The sequence below is a fragment of the Bison bison genome, unplaced genomic scaffold (genome assembly GCF_000754665.1).
Source record: "Bison bison bison isolate TAMUID 2011002044 unplaced genomic scaffold, Bison_UMD1.0 scf7180017864458, whole genome shotgun sequence".
In the NCBI taxonomy this organism is placed as follows: domain Eukaryota; kingdom Metazoa; phylum Chordata; class Mammalia; order Artiodactyla; family Bovidae; genus Bison; species Bison bison.
Window position 1 is genome coordinate 4,792,605 of NW_011495020.1, and position 14,712 is coordinate 4,807,316.

Here is a 14,712-nt window from a genome sequence, read left to right on the forward strand (position 1 = left end):
CCCCCTGCATTGGGAGGACCGAGTCTTTGTCACTGGATCACCAGGGAAGTTCTTGTTGGGTACTCTTGATGAGAATGACTGAACATTTTATTGAACGCCTAGTCTGGACTCATTTCTTGTCCGGATTCTACCAGTTCCTGCCGCTGCCCTGCCCCGTCTTTGCCAGCAATCTAACTCATTCTTTTTCATCCCTCATTATTTCTGTTCTTTATCTTATCTGGTCCTAGGTTAAAAGTTACCTCTTTTGTTTTCGCAGACTATGCAAGTTTCCTCATTACAGGCTCTAATGGAGTTCTCTACTTCTGAGCACTGCTCACTGTTTAAGGCCTCTCTCCAGATGGACTGTTATTTGCCTTGTTTACTGTAGCATCCCTAGTATCTAGCCCACATCCCGGCATATAGTTGGTACTCAACTTTTTAACTGAATGACTTTTTGCTTATTTCTCCCCTGATCTGAGTTCCTTGTGAACTGAAACAATGTCCAGCTCATGGCCACTGCTGTCTTTACTGTATCACCATGCTAGGTTAACAACTCTTCCCCAAATGTTTGAAGTTGTGAGAAAAGCTCCACTGAAGGTAAGTTTTCATTGGCTTTCTGAGGAAAGCCAGTATTAGCATGTTTGCAGGTCCTCAAAAAGACAAAGCTATTTTACTTTCTGTTCCCTTAGTCTGGGAAACTATTTCCCCGTATCTCTGCATGGCTTGCTCTTTACATCCTGCCCTGCTTGCCTCAAAAACATTCCTCATACCCAATCACTGTCCTCTCACCTTGGTCATTCTTCATGTGCACTTATACTTCCTCGAACCTATCCGCTTTATCTTTTATGGTTATCCCAAATGTAAAATTTGTGAGCGTGAAGGCCTTGTCTCTGTTGTTACTTTCCTAGGACCTAGAATAAAATCAGGCAAAACATGTATTTCACACGTGGATAAATGAATAAATCTTCACACAAGAGCTTATCTTTGTCTTTTATTTGGCTGCACTGTTTACATTTCAGAAGGCATTAAAGCAAAGCAATTTAAAGTGTGGCTTTATGATATAAACTAGTGAGTTATTTGGACACAATTTTGCTTCCTCTTTTTAACTACAAGCCCACAAAGTATAAACATCCAAAGATGGCAAACCAGGTAGGTTTGTGTAAGTTACTTTTTAGAACACAGTTAAAATACTTTTAAACAAGTATTTACTCTAGCACTGATGAACTATACTATTGAGGATATATGTACTCTATTAGGAAACGAATGGTGAAAATTATTGTGACCATTAATAAAGGTCAGTCCTACCCACCAGTCTCAATGTTTGACATTTTTATGTACTGCACAAAAACAGAGCTTTTGCTAGGTGGGGACAGAAGAGCTGAAATAGCAGCCAACAACTATAACAACTGTATTTAGAGACCTTAAGAAACCCAAGTTCAAAGATGTTAAGATCAAATCTTTTCAATTGTTCTTGTGATCTAATGTGATCTAACAAGATAGAAAACTAAGCAGGACATGATTTTTACAATTTCCCCCATTTCTAGCAGACAGCTAGGCATAGCACATCAGCGCATAAGATAAACAAACTGTAAAACTATATTTTCTCCTCTTTGGGAACTTACACTCCAACAGAGAAAGTACTTGTAGTCATTGTTGCTAGAGGAAGGTTTATTAGGGAAGGTTTAATGGAGACAGTGAAGATGAAGCCCTAGTAACACGATTTTAATGACACGACATTCTAAGTCTGAAAACTATGAGAAAAGCAAGTTCCCTTGATAGGTTACATCAGTGATTCTTAACCTACAAGACTATGGACAGATTTCAAGGGAACCCAGGAACCAATGGAACATACTGAGAAATTCTGTGCAATTTTCTAGACAGAGGATCAGCAGCGTTCTTATTTTCAAAGGAGTCTATGTTGCAAAAGAAACTTATTTAAGAGTTTATGTTCTAAGTCCTTGGACAGTCTTTGAAAAGGTTAGGTTGAGAATGAAGATCTAGACCAGGCTAGTAACAGAATTTGACCCTTGCTTGAGATTTTTATATTTATTGAGGATGGATAAATGGTAAATTCAAGACTTGGTGATGAGTTAAAAATCAAAAGGTCAGAGAAAACTGCTGCTGCTGCTAAGTCGCTTCAGCCATGTCCGACTCTGTGCGACCCCACAGACGGCAGCCCACCAGGCTCCCCCGTCCCTGGGATTCTCCAGGCAAAAACACTGGAGTGGGTTGCCATTTCCTTCTCCCAGAGAAAACTATCAAGGATAAAATCAAGCTTCTGATTTGGGACAGTGAGTATAGCCAGCTATAGGCTTGGAAGATGGGTTAAGTTTGGAGCATTCAGAGGGAAATAGCTGAAAATACAAGTCCATAGACATTCACTATAAAGATGATTATTCTAGCACTATTTGTAAACAATGGACTGAACAGGAAATACCAATAATTAAGTGAAAGAGTATTTGGTGTCTAGCCCAAGAAAAGGAATAATCAGGTCAATTATACCCTAAAGAGAACAAGTTAAAGTGATAAGATGCCAGCTTGTTAACAGTTGACAGGAAGGTGAAAAAGCACAGACAGTATAGGCCAGTGGCAAAAGTTTTCAGGATTTCATCTGTAGCGGAGACTCAGCATTGGGGGTTGGGGGGTGGTGTGGGTGGGAAGGGAGGGAGGGACACAGATTAATTGGTAAAAACTGCCCTCTTTTCAAAGTGAACATTTATAAATTTTTACATGCAAGCTTAAGGGCTGTGTGGACACTTGGATAAAACTTTAAACGATCTGTAAAATTCCTAGGCTGCATAATGTAATACTGACTTCCAAATATGGTTTATAGACTCATGATGAACTGTAATATTTCTCAGTAATAACTGCTCCTTTAGAGGTACATTTTGCTGGGTATACTGCCCAGGCTTAATACTATTAACAAGAAAGAACTAGTTATGGTCATTAACTGGGAGATTCCAATTTCTGAAAATGATGGTAAGCTGGGAATTGTTAGTCTGACTATAATATATATTAGAATGAAAAGAATTTTATGACCTACAGAGCCAAGTAAGATTTACTAAATCTTTCATTTGCAATGGCAAAGGTAATTACTTTTTTTCCCATTGGAAACTGCCTTAACAGTTAAGTTCTCAGAAGTTCTCTATATGGCGTCCTCAGTGCCCCTTCATCTTGTCTTTCTTAGCCCTAGCAACAATCTTGGCTTTTGTCAAAAAAAGGCAATGTCAAACCCAAACTTCATCTCTATCTATAGCTAAATACAACATCATTTTCTGACATAGTGACTGCAAATAAAAAACCATGCCCTTAGAATTTTGTTAAGATCATACTGTGAAAAAGGCCTATATTGTGCTTAACCACCCTAAGATACAACCATTTTACATTTCTAAAACTTATGGGCTGAGATGTAGAAAGTCAAGTAATAATTTTAGAGCTCTGTAATAGGACATTATTAGCCTTTAATAAATATAATTAATTATACTGTAGCTAATAATGATCATATGTGGGTAAGAGATTAATTTTGAATGTATAGTAATTTCACTCCTTACAAAGAGACATTAATAAATATGTACACATTTTACTAATCCATGAATTGAGAAAAGCATTTATTCACTTACAAATTTTATTTTTCTCTCAATGATTTAAAATCTTTTCATCTTGATTTTTTTTGGGCGGCAGCTATACCAGAATATTATAGTTTTCCTCCTTAAAAAAATGCAGTGATGTTCTTTCTTATAAACTGGCCTCTCTAATTTTCTTGTCAGCCTGCTTCAAGGAAATCCATGTGTTTAATACACTTGCTCGCAGTCGGGCCCAGATCAAATGGTTATTTAATCCAAATATCTGAGCAGCAAACTGAGCTGATCCTTCTGGAGAAAGGATGGTCGAACAGCCAAGACCTATTGGTTCAGAAAAGATGGAAAATTGAGCAGTAAATTAATAAAATGAAAATACCACCTAGCAAACTATTCTATATTCTCAGAAGCCACAACAGCCACAGACAATAAAGCTACTATATTATCCTTTTCTAAAGTAGGATCTGTGGATAGAGTTTCCATCTTTACTATCTGGAGTGAAAAAGTGATAAATATTCATCAGCCAGGAACAGGTATTTTATATACAACTATCATTCTTCTCATTGAATCTACTTGCAAAGAAATTTACCTTTTGCAAAGTTCTTCCCATATATACTATCCCTTTAACTCCCTGGTAAAAGGCCAACAGAAACAAAATAAAATAAGGCATGAGGTTAATTGGGTAGAATCATCTGTTCTTAGACAAACTTGAGGTATGTTATTTTGGTCATTTTCTAGCTATTCCTTTTGTCTTTGCACTTGAATCATTCTTAAGTGATAAAAGTCAAATCCACAAAATAAGAAATATTAGATTATACATTCAATACTAATTCAACAGATCTATAAGACAGTAGAGTAAGTAACTTCTTAGGGGGCCACACATTGCTCAGGCAGAGTTTTGGTTTCTTCAGCTAAAGCCATGGTGGCCTTTTTTTTTTTTTGAGTATAGTTGCTTTGCAATGTACTGTAAGTTTCTGCTGTACAGCAGAGTCAATCAGTCATACATACACATGTATCTACTTGTTTAGATTTCCCTCCCATTTAGGTCACCACAGATCACTGAGCAGAGTTTCCTGTGCTATATAGTAGGTTCTCATTAGTTATCTATTTTATACATAGTAGTGTGTATATGTCAATCCTAACCTCCCAATTCATCCCATAACCCCCTTCTCTCCTTGGTAACCAAGTAAGTTCTTCAGTTTCTTCAGGTGGGACTATTATGTCATTAGAGTCAAGCACTAGATAGGTTATAGATCCAAAAGCTCCAATTTCCCTAAATACCCTTGGAATTCATCAGGCTCTTTGATTCTCATGATCCCCAATAAGAATAAAGTATAAATCACAAGGATATTTAATTTGTATTAATAACTCAATTTATACAGATCCACTACTTACTATATAACTAATATCCGCCAAATTAAGAAAAGTCAGTCCCTATGGGGACATATCAGAGGACAGATATGAATGTGGTATCATGGTTATGATTTTAAAATTAGTCTTTATCACTTAGAAAATAAGTATTAAGTATAAAATGCCATCATCTCTCAGATCTGCTTTATATAATGCAGCAGAAGAGGGCTACAAATGCAACAAGATGTGAATTTCTGAAGCTGGGTAACAGGTATATAAAATTTCATTATGTTATTCTCTCTACCGTTGTGTGTATTTGAAGCTTGTGAATAAAAGCTTTTAGAAGATTCAGTTATCTTACCACTGGGTAATCGAAGAGAAGACCACACATCCTGAGCTCCCCAGTCTGGAGTGAGAGGAGGACAGCTGATAACTGGATATGCAGTGTTACCAGACAACACCGGTCCTAAACCATTGCTTCTGCCTGCCACTGCCACAAATACAGTAGGAATTCCATCTCCTAGGTAAATGACAAGTTATAATTACACTAAGCACTCAAAAGAGATTTCAAGATAATTTTTAAAAAAGGGGTCCCTGTGTAGTAACTGCCTGAGTTCCTTTAACAGTAGTCTCTAGATAAAGCACTATATTAAGACACTATTATTAAACATATTCAAAATACAAGGTTCATCCTGCCACTTACTAGATGTCAAGTAATGAAGCAGCAAGAATAGTTTTGATGATCTTTGAGATCTGTAGCATTAAGGAGGTCTTAAAACACGGGTATGAGACAGAGAACGTTCAAAGGTCCCTTCTACTACTGGTGCTTTGGCTCACTGAAGCAAAGAATGACACCACCTGAACCAGCATCTATCTTGCTGTCCTTCAACCAGCAGGGTATGGGAGATGCACAGTTAATAGAGACTAGAGGCTGAGTGACACTTCTTGAGGAATTGAATTCAATAATAGAGTACCCAAATATTTAAGACCCTTCAATAAATTTTTTATCACATCTCATAAACATCTTATTCTTTCATAAATTCATAAGTTATTTCTGTTCCCTACAGCAATCTACTTGGAACCCAAAACTTTATGTTTGCATTTTTCTGGAAAGGAAGAGATCTGGTTTTTATTAGCTTATCGTAGAGGTCTGACCTCCATCCACCCCCCAAAAAAGCTCTTAAAAATTCAATAACTATACTCCTATATAGCAACTACCTTTAGAAGGAATATACAACCAATATTTTCTCCAGTTGAGAATCATTCCAGTCTATAGGGCTCCTTATTTTAGATGCTATCCCATCAAGACATTTCTTTTATATACTAAATTCTGAAATCGTTCTTTCATGTTTGACTGTCTCCCAGGAAAGGCCGACCATTAGATATCTGAGAGGACATGTGGCTTCAACCTCAGCCCTTTCTTCTGTAATTGATGTGGGGTCTATTTTCTGTTACAGGGTACTAGAAACAGTGCTTGAGGGGATTAGGTAAGGACTAATTCTAGTCTTCATTTTCCTCCCATGCTTGCATTTTCAATTTTTTCTCTCCGATTCATTCTTCTATAAGCTCCTAGAGTACCTTAAAAATTCTGGAGGCAAACACCTTGAAAGTTTAAAATTTTTTCCCTTGGAAATGTGGAAAATTATTTTTCAGCATTATTAGTCTAAACATAAAATTTTGGGGCAGAATCAGGAGAACTTCCTGAAGTGCTCTATTTATTCAACATTTACCTTCATACTCAGCTTTAATCCTCAGGGTTTCATCTGGTCCTTTATGGGCAGAGGTGACCCTAAGTTCGCATGGAATGCCAAAATTTCCACAAGCCTTCTTAATTTTTTCACAGTGATTAAGATCAGAGGTTGAGCCCATCAATACTATAACCCTGCACTGACTTTCTGGTTTCAGAAGCAACTGGAAAAGAAAAACATGAATATGCAAAAGAAGGCAAAGATAAAAATGGATAAATATGGGAATGAGTACTGTAAGAACAGTTTACAGTAAAATTACAACCTGACACAGTATTTCCTTAAGAAACCAAATTTAAGACAAGCAGAACAAAATGAGAGGATTTATTTTTCAAAATAACCTCTCTATATAAAAGAAAGTGGCCTTCCTAATTAACACCTGATTAAAAACATCTGATTTTTAATCAGATAAATTGTTTACTATTATAATAAAAAATTAATATTCAGGAAGCTGTAAAATAGTTCATCGAAGATTTTTAGTACATTCTGTTTAACATGTTTTAAGGCATAATCAGCCAAGATAGAAGTCATGTTATAAATCTTTGTAAACTAGTTGTGTGGAATTCAAAACGCACGTTCCCATGGAAATGATGTTCTAAAAAGTAGTTATTATCCTTGGATAACCATAAACCCCATTCATTTTCCATGGAATTATAGCAATAATAAAAACATAAACTTTAAAGTGACATTTTAATGTCACATGGAGTTCCAATTCTATACTCTTGCTAGGGACTCCGAGTAGCAACAGAAAGGTGAGTAGGAAATATAAGGTTCCCCTGCAGAGGGCAAGGAGGAAAGGATTCCAGGTTTCCCAATAGTATTTGGAGGAAGCAGATTGGCCAGTTTCACTGCAGCGGGTTTCAGTGTCCCAGTGAGGATAGTTCAGCTGGGACATTTTTTTTAAGTGCTCCTTTCTTTAAAAGTCACTGGAAAAAAGAAAAGCACTGCACCTTCTCATTTTTGCTTCTTTCTGAAGCAAAATTTTCTTGGAGAAAAATACATAAGACAATGAAAGGCTTACCTCTACTCTTTCTGCAACCCACTCAAAATTTTTCTTCACCATCTGTAGCCCTTCAGGAGTTACTTCCTTGAGATCACGATACGACTAGAAAATAAGAAAGCTTAGAATATAAATACCAGACATGCATGAGACCCCAACCCCAAACGCCCAGCAACTACATCCGGCAAGCAGAGAGGGTTGATCTGAGCCACCATTATAGAGACTCGTGACGTCACACCCAATTCCCACACCCAAGTCAGTTCGGAGAGTCAGAATTTACTGACTGAAAAGGAGATTGGGTAAAGTATTCTACTAGTAATATTCTTCCTATCTGAAATGACTTGGTTTCTGAGTTCAGGGTACAGATTATGAAGTTTGCATAGCAAAAGATGTATCTGAAAAATATATCTGAGCCTACAAACTCATTTCTTGAATTAGTCTAGAGAAAGTTCAGATAGTGATGAATTCTTGCAGTTTCAAAGATAACTGTTTCCTACACGAGCAATTATAATTAGCTGCCCTGACAGTTCTTACATATTAAGTATAGAGAAGATCTTGCCCTAATTTTGTTTTTTCATAGGAAAAAACAGAATTGGAGCTTGATAAGATCTTTAAGACCTGGGATAGAGTTCCACATCTGCCACTTGCTCGTTTTTAAAAACTTTTACTCGCATTTTTTTTGGGAGGCGGGCAGCAATTATTCCCAGGTCTTAAGTCTTTGTTTCTTCGGTGCAAGCTCCTCTTCTGGTTTAGGAACAATCTGTTCTTTTTCAGGAAGGATCATCTCAGTGTGGCAGGGAGCGCTCATACACGGGATGATCTGACCGCTGTGCTCACTTGGATGTGCTCGGTGACCAGAGAACCCACATCTAAGCTCTTAAGTTCAGCATTACCCTCGCATTTTTGAGCACGTGCAGTAAAAATCCAGCACTCTTTTTGGGCCACTGACCCTGCATCCAGCCCCACCGTTTGGCCTCGGCACACCTACCAACTCCACCACTGTAACGATGGATGACACAGATAGCTTCCATAAAGGGACATCTTTCAGACTGGTGGCTTTTCAGATATGCATACCCTGGGCATTTTCATGAGTATTCTTAACATGAAGATTTGAACCCCCTGATTTGCACGATTTTGTAGAGTTCTCTGGGTCAAGTGAATAGCAAACCATTTTTAGAGGTCACCTCAGGTCAGGCCACTTATCAGACAAGCCCTGTCACTTACTTTTGTTAATTGTGAAGATATCTATCACCTTAGAGCCTTAGTTTTTAATTAATCAAAAAAGGGTAATATCTGCTCTGTGTGAGATAATAAATGAGAAATCTGCTTCATAAATGTAAAGTATTATTCCTATCCTTTTCTCCAGGATATATGAAACATAGAAGATATTTATCTTTAAAAATAAATAGCAATCAACAACTTGGGCTCATGTCATCAGAAACAATAACTGCCTTCCTTTTCCTCCCATCTTCCCTTTCTCTTTTATCCCAGCCTGATCTTGCAAAGGATTAAAGCAAGCCTAAAGTATAACCTACCTGTTTGTCTTTTTGCTGGCTTCGGTCTCCTGATGGCCAGAGTCTCCAGGAATCATTATCAATAACATCAGCAAGAACAATTTCTCTGGTGATTACATCAACACCAAATTCAATCTAGAAACAGCATATCAACAAAGAGTTTTTCAAAACTACACTACTAAAGACATTTCTCAGTTATAATCTTTACTTTCAAATCTCCATTTTATTTGTACCTTCATATCAACTAGTGTACAGTTCTGGGGCAACCAGGATTTCTCCAGTATTTCAAAAATAGCCTGCGTAGCATGACTCATGATATCCACTTCAGTTTGTCCTATAACAAGTCCAGCAAAGCAAAAATTTGCAGCAATTAGCTGTTCCTCAGACCACTGTGGATCATTATTGGCATCATCCTGAGAAAAAAGTATAGGAGTACAAGTAACTTAAATATAAATATAAAATATTTGAAATTTTCAGATAAACTGAGCATGATGAATTTCTCAGAAACATTCATTTTCGTTAAAGATTTAATTTTTGTTTAAAATACTCTTTAACTCACAACGTTCATTTTAAACTTTTCTATTTTCAATAGCTACTTTAAAATTCAATATTTTGGAGTAACTTATTCTAAGTCATAAAGTACTTTTAAAGAATTTGTTTTATCTATATAAATAATTTAAATAGAAGTTTATGATTTTTATTTTTTCTTAATCAGTCAACAGAGATGGTAAGAAGACCAAAACACATTCTACTCGAACAAAATCCTTCCAGAAAGCAACTTTCATAATCCCTTGACCTTACTTTCGGTAAGAATTTATACAAGACTATAAGTTTTCAAGAACGTTACTCGATAATTCAAGAGACTTCATACAATATAAAGAGATTGGAAAAAAAATAAAATACTTTCATTTTATTTTAAGTAGTGTCCCAACTGTACATGAAGTTTTTCTTTTATGGATTCTTGATTTGTATAATTATAATCATAAGACAAATGCTTTAAACTGTGCATTCACTGATGCACAATGACACTGCTTCTGAAATAGAAGAAATATGCTTAAAAGCATGAAAAAATAAAAGCAGTTTCAGTAAAGAAAACCAATACAAATTCATAACTGTTGACTCCTACATCTTTTGATGTATGATTCTGCTTATAAGACACATTAACAACAATTTTCTGTATTAGACTATAAAAAGATCCCTCATATTAGTCTTCAACAGTAGATTTTAAAATTTACTGAATTGTTCCTTTTCTCTTCTTCCTAATAACTGCTAATTTCAATGTGTTCTTTTTATTCGTCGTCTTGTTCCAATGTAAGATAAATAGATTTTCAAAGACATTTTCTCCTAAATTTTTGAATTATCATTACTAACTGAAGTGTACATTCACCACAAATATTTCTGGAATGCTAATTTTAGTATCAAAAACTTAAATAGAAAAAACAAAGCTTAAAGAGTATTTAAATCTTTTGGCTCTGTGATAGACTTGTTGCTCAGTTACAGTAAGACAGGGAGGTATAAAATAATTACCTTAAAAAACATCTCCACTTTAGGTGGGTAGAACTTATATCCTTCCTTAACACCAGGATTTCTTTTGAGAAAAGAACCAGTTGCTATTCTTCTACAAACCCATTCAATTGGAATCATTTCACACTTAGGTGCAATGAAAGCTGTCTCCCCACATTTTTTGGTGAAAGCAGTTTTGATACCTACATATTGATGACAAAAAGAAAAAAAAGCATTAAAATTATATTTAAAAAGTTAGATCTGAGGCATAATAAAACTCTACCCTCTATAAAAAACAAAACAAAAACTCTGTGTAGGGATGTGGGAGGGAGGTTCAAGAGAGAGGGGCATACCAATACCAATGGCTGAGTCATGTTGATACATGGCAGAAACCAACACAATATTGTAAAGCAATTATCCTCCAATTAAAAAAAAAAAACCCTGCATAGCCAAATACATTACCCTTAAATGGCACTATCAAAAATAAACATATTTTTTTACAAACAGGCAGAAGTAGGAAAAAAATTTTATTATGGCTTTCTACTGCCTATCAAAATATTCAGGAATATTTCATTTTACATTGCAAGGCAAATTATATACTGATTCTAAAAATCTGAGCTCCAGTGTCTCTTCATTCATTCTTTCAAAAAATATTTGAGTGTCTTCTCTACCACTGTGCACCTAACTGCACAAGGCATGTAAGTACCTAAATGGCACTAAATTATCTCTAAATCAGATCTGGTGGCAGGACTGTCACATTCATTGGTCCAGTATTATATGGGCCTTGTAAAATACTAATTTATCACAATCAGATACAGCCCTAAATTTTGGACAGCATTTTTCTCTTAATGTTTAAAGCAAATAATCCTTGAAAAAGGCATTCAACAGATTACCAGCAGGAACGCAGTGACGAATCTGGCAGGAACGCAGTGGCCAATCAAAGAAAATATTTGTCCCTCCTCTCTTCTCTGTTTCTCAAACTGTTACTGGGAAACTAAGATAAAAGGCTGCCTTGTGATGTTTGGGACTGGGGCTACTTTATGTGGTGGCCTTAGAAAATAACTTATCTAATAACAGTTACAATATATGATACGCTGTATGTTGCAGCAATTCCACATGTACACAAAAGGACTGAAAGCAGGGACTCAAACAGGTATGTGAACACCAGTGTTCAGTATGCTCACAATGTTTTGGCTATTAACAGGAACCAGAAGGGAGGAAAGGACCAGAGTATCCAACAAGAGATAAGTGGAGTGGACAGACGAAATGTAGTTTACACACAATGAATTACTACTCAGTTACAAGAAGAAGGACTTTCTGATACATGCTACAACATGGATGATTCCTGAAAACATTATGCTAAGTTAAGTAAAGGTTAAAACTGTAATTCTACTTACAGGAGATACCTAAAGTAGGCAAATTCATAGACAGAAAGTAGGACAGAGGTTACCTGGGGAGATTATTGTTTAATGGATCAGAGTTTCAGTCTGGAATGATGAAAAAGTTCTGGAAATTGATAGTGGCAATGGGTTGCACAACACTGTCAACATACTTAAAAGTCAGTGAGCTGTACACTTAAAAGCAGTTAACATGGTAAATTTTATGTGTGTATATTTTACCACAATTTGCACGACCTACCTTAGGTCAGGCACTATAAATTCGGTTTCTTTTTGCTTAATCCTCCTAATACCTGATAAGGTGTGATGATCTTCCCAAGAAACAGGTAACACTGAGACACAGTAGTTATGTAGGCTACTACTAGGCAAGGCAAGGCAGGGTTTCAAACCCACACTGTCTGAACTCTGTAGGCTGCTTTACGCTATACTCTCCTAGAGGTGTTATTATATCATCACACTAATGCGAATTAAAATATCTCCGGGAAACCGGCATGGGTTTAACATAATTATGCTCATCTTTAGGCTACAATATTAGTACCTCCAATCCCAATTTAAACCTCTAATAAGATCAAATTTTTATCACCAAAGGACTGAAGATCTTTGATCTTACGCATGTATGTTAAGCATTCACAGGTGAAGGGAACCTACATTTATGGAAACCTTGCAGCATGCTAAGTGTTTTTTACATGTTATCTCATTTAACCATATATAAAAATTTTAAACTAGCTGCTATCATTCACATTTTACAATGAAAGAAGTAGAGGCTCACAGAAATAATTTAATAAGTGAGGTCATGCTGCTAGTAAGTAATGGAGCCTGGACCTAAAATGCACTATCCAGTTCTGAAACCTGTACGGTTTTCTTTGTATTCCCTCTGGGTTTGACCAGGAAGATTCAATTAAAATAGGGAAAAGAATAAACTGCTGTATACTGTGTACACAGGAACTCTGGGAAAGAATGTTAGAAGTGTATGTAAAATACTTAGGCCACTTTAATCTTTAACAAATGATTGGGCTCATGGGCAGTCAGGAATTTAAATCAATCCTTGACTTGAGGTGGTAACTACATAACTAGGTCTAAGAGCTCTTTTTACCCAGTAGTCATATTTGCTCATTGTCTATCAAACTTTACAGACTAGTATCCAAATCTATTGCTAAAAATATAAACAATAGTTACCGTTACTCAGAGGAAAGTCCTCCCCTGTATCTAAGGGAATCAAAACTACAGAATCAACTTATGGTAGTCATACAAAAAAACCTGCTTCTAAGAAAAAGGGATTCAGTTTAGATGGTATAATGATTGCTTCTAACACATACACCAAAGAACTTCCCCCATTAGTCTCAGTTGTTTACAAAATTCAAAACTCCTATCAAGACTACTGCGGCTGCTGCTAAGTCGCTTCAGTCGTGTCCGACTCTGTGCGACCCCAACGGCAGCCCACTAGGCTCCTCTGTCCCCTGGATTCTCCAGGCAAGAATACTGGACTGGGTTGCCATTTTCTTCTCCAAGGCATGAAGTGAAAAGTGAAAGTGAAGTCGCTCAGTCGTGCCCGACTCCTAGCGACCCCATGGACTGCAACCTACCAGGCTCTTACATCCATGGGATTTTCCAGGCAAGAGTACTGGAGTGGGGTGCCATTGCCTTCATCACTTCACATTATGAATTACAACATCCAAGCATGACAGCTAATCAGCCCAGCTAATCCCGGCACCATCCCTGATACCTGTATTAAGGTTCCAAGCTCTCCAACTGTGGTTTAACAACTGTGAGACTGTTAGTCGTATCACTACTATCACGTCTAAATGTAACCACAGTGGGTTTCTGTGCAAGAAGGAACTGAAACATAAAAGGTTAAATTTTGATTTTTAAGTACAGAGACTAAATCCAGGGACTTCTAAATTCCCGTGTAAGTGTTATTTCATTATATAGCATGTACAGTGTTATTTCCTATATCTACACCTATTATTTGTGCATTCTTTTACAGTTTGTTCATGAGTGACAAAGAGAAAAGTAGAATCCTGATTTACTGATTCTTATTTTGGTGCTTTTCTCATTCAAATTTCCAGAAATACCTTAATTTGGAAAATATCCATGGTTATAAAGAAAGCAGTTTTAAACAGACCTCTGACAGTCAACTAGACATATCATTTAACTATTAGCAAGTAAAAATTGCATCAGTTCAGTTCAGTTCAGTTTCTCAGTCATGTCTGACTCTTTGTGACTCCATGAATTGCAGCACGCCAGGCCTCCCTGTCCATCACCAACTTTCAGAGTTCACTCAGACTCACGTCCATTGAGTCGGTGATGCCATCCAGCCATCTCATCCTCTGTCGTCCCCTTCTCCTCCTGCCCCCAATCCCTCCCAGCATCAGAGTCTTTTCCAATGAGTCAACTCTTCGCATGAGGGGCCAAAGTACTGGAGTTTCAGCATTACCATCATTCCTTCCAAAGAAATCCCAGGGCTGATCTCCTTTAGAATGGACTGGTTGGATCTCCTTGCAGTCCAAGGGACTCTTAAGAGTCGTCTCCAACACCACAGTTCAAAAGCATCAATTCTTCGGCGCTCAGCTTTCTGTATAGTCCAACTCTCACATCCATACATGACCTCTGGAAAAACCATAGCCTTGACTAGACAGATCTTTGTTG

General features: G+C 36.9%; 1 protein-coding gene and 1 pseudogene across 2 annotated transcripts in view; both read right to left on the bottom strand.

Annotated features, from left to right (window-relative positions):
- Window positions 1-957: 957 nt before the first annotated feature.
- The window catches only part of LOC105002831 (multifunctional protein ADE2), a 22,937-nt gene continuing 9,182 nt past the window's right edge, over window positions 958-14,712 (bottom strand). For both annotated transcript variants that reach the window (XM_010859655.1, XM_010859656.1), the window contains exons 4-10: window positions 10,694-10,872; window positions 9,400-9,579; window positions 9,188-9,301; window positions 7,674-7,757; window positions 6,638-6,818; window positions 5,269-5,427; window positions 958-3,881 (exon numbers count right to left, since the gene is read on the bottom strand). In XM_010859655.1, the coding sequence (XP_010857957.1) occupies window positions 3,715-3,881; window positions 5,269-5,427; window positions 6,638-6,818; window positions 7,674-7,757; window positions 9,188-9,301; window positions 9,400-9,579; window positions 10,694-10,872 (1,064 nt within the window). In that variant the 3' untranslated portion in view covers window positions 958-3,714. The remainder of the gene's footprint in view (window positions 3,882-5,268; window positions 5,428-6,637; window positions 6,819-7,673; window positions 7,758-9,187; window positions 9,302-9,399; window positions 9,580-10,693; window positions 10,873-14,712) is intronic.
- On the bottom strand, window positions 7,790-9,179 carry LOC105002830 (annotated as a pseudogene).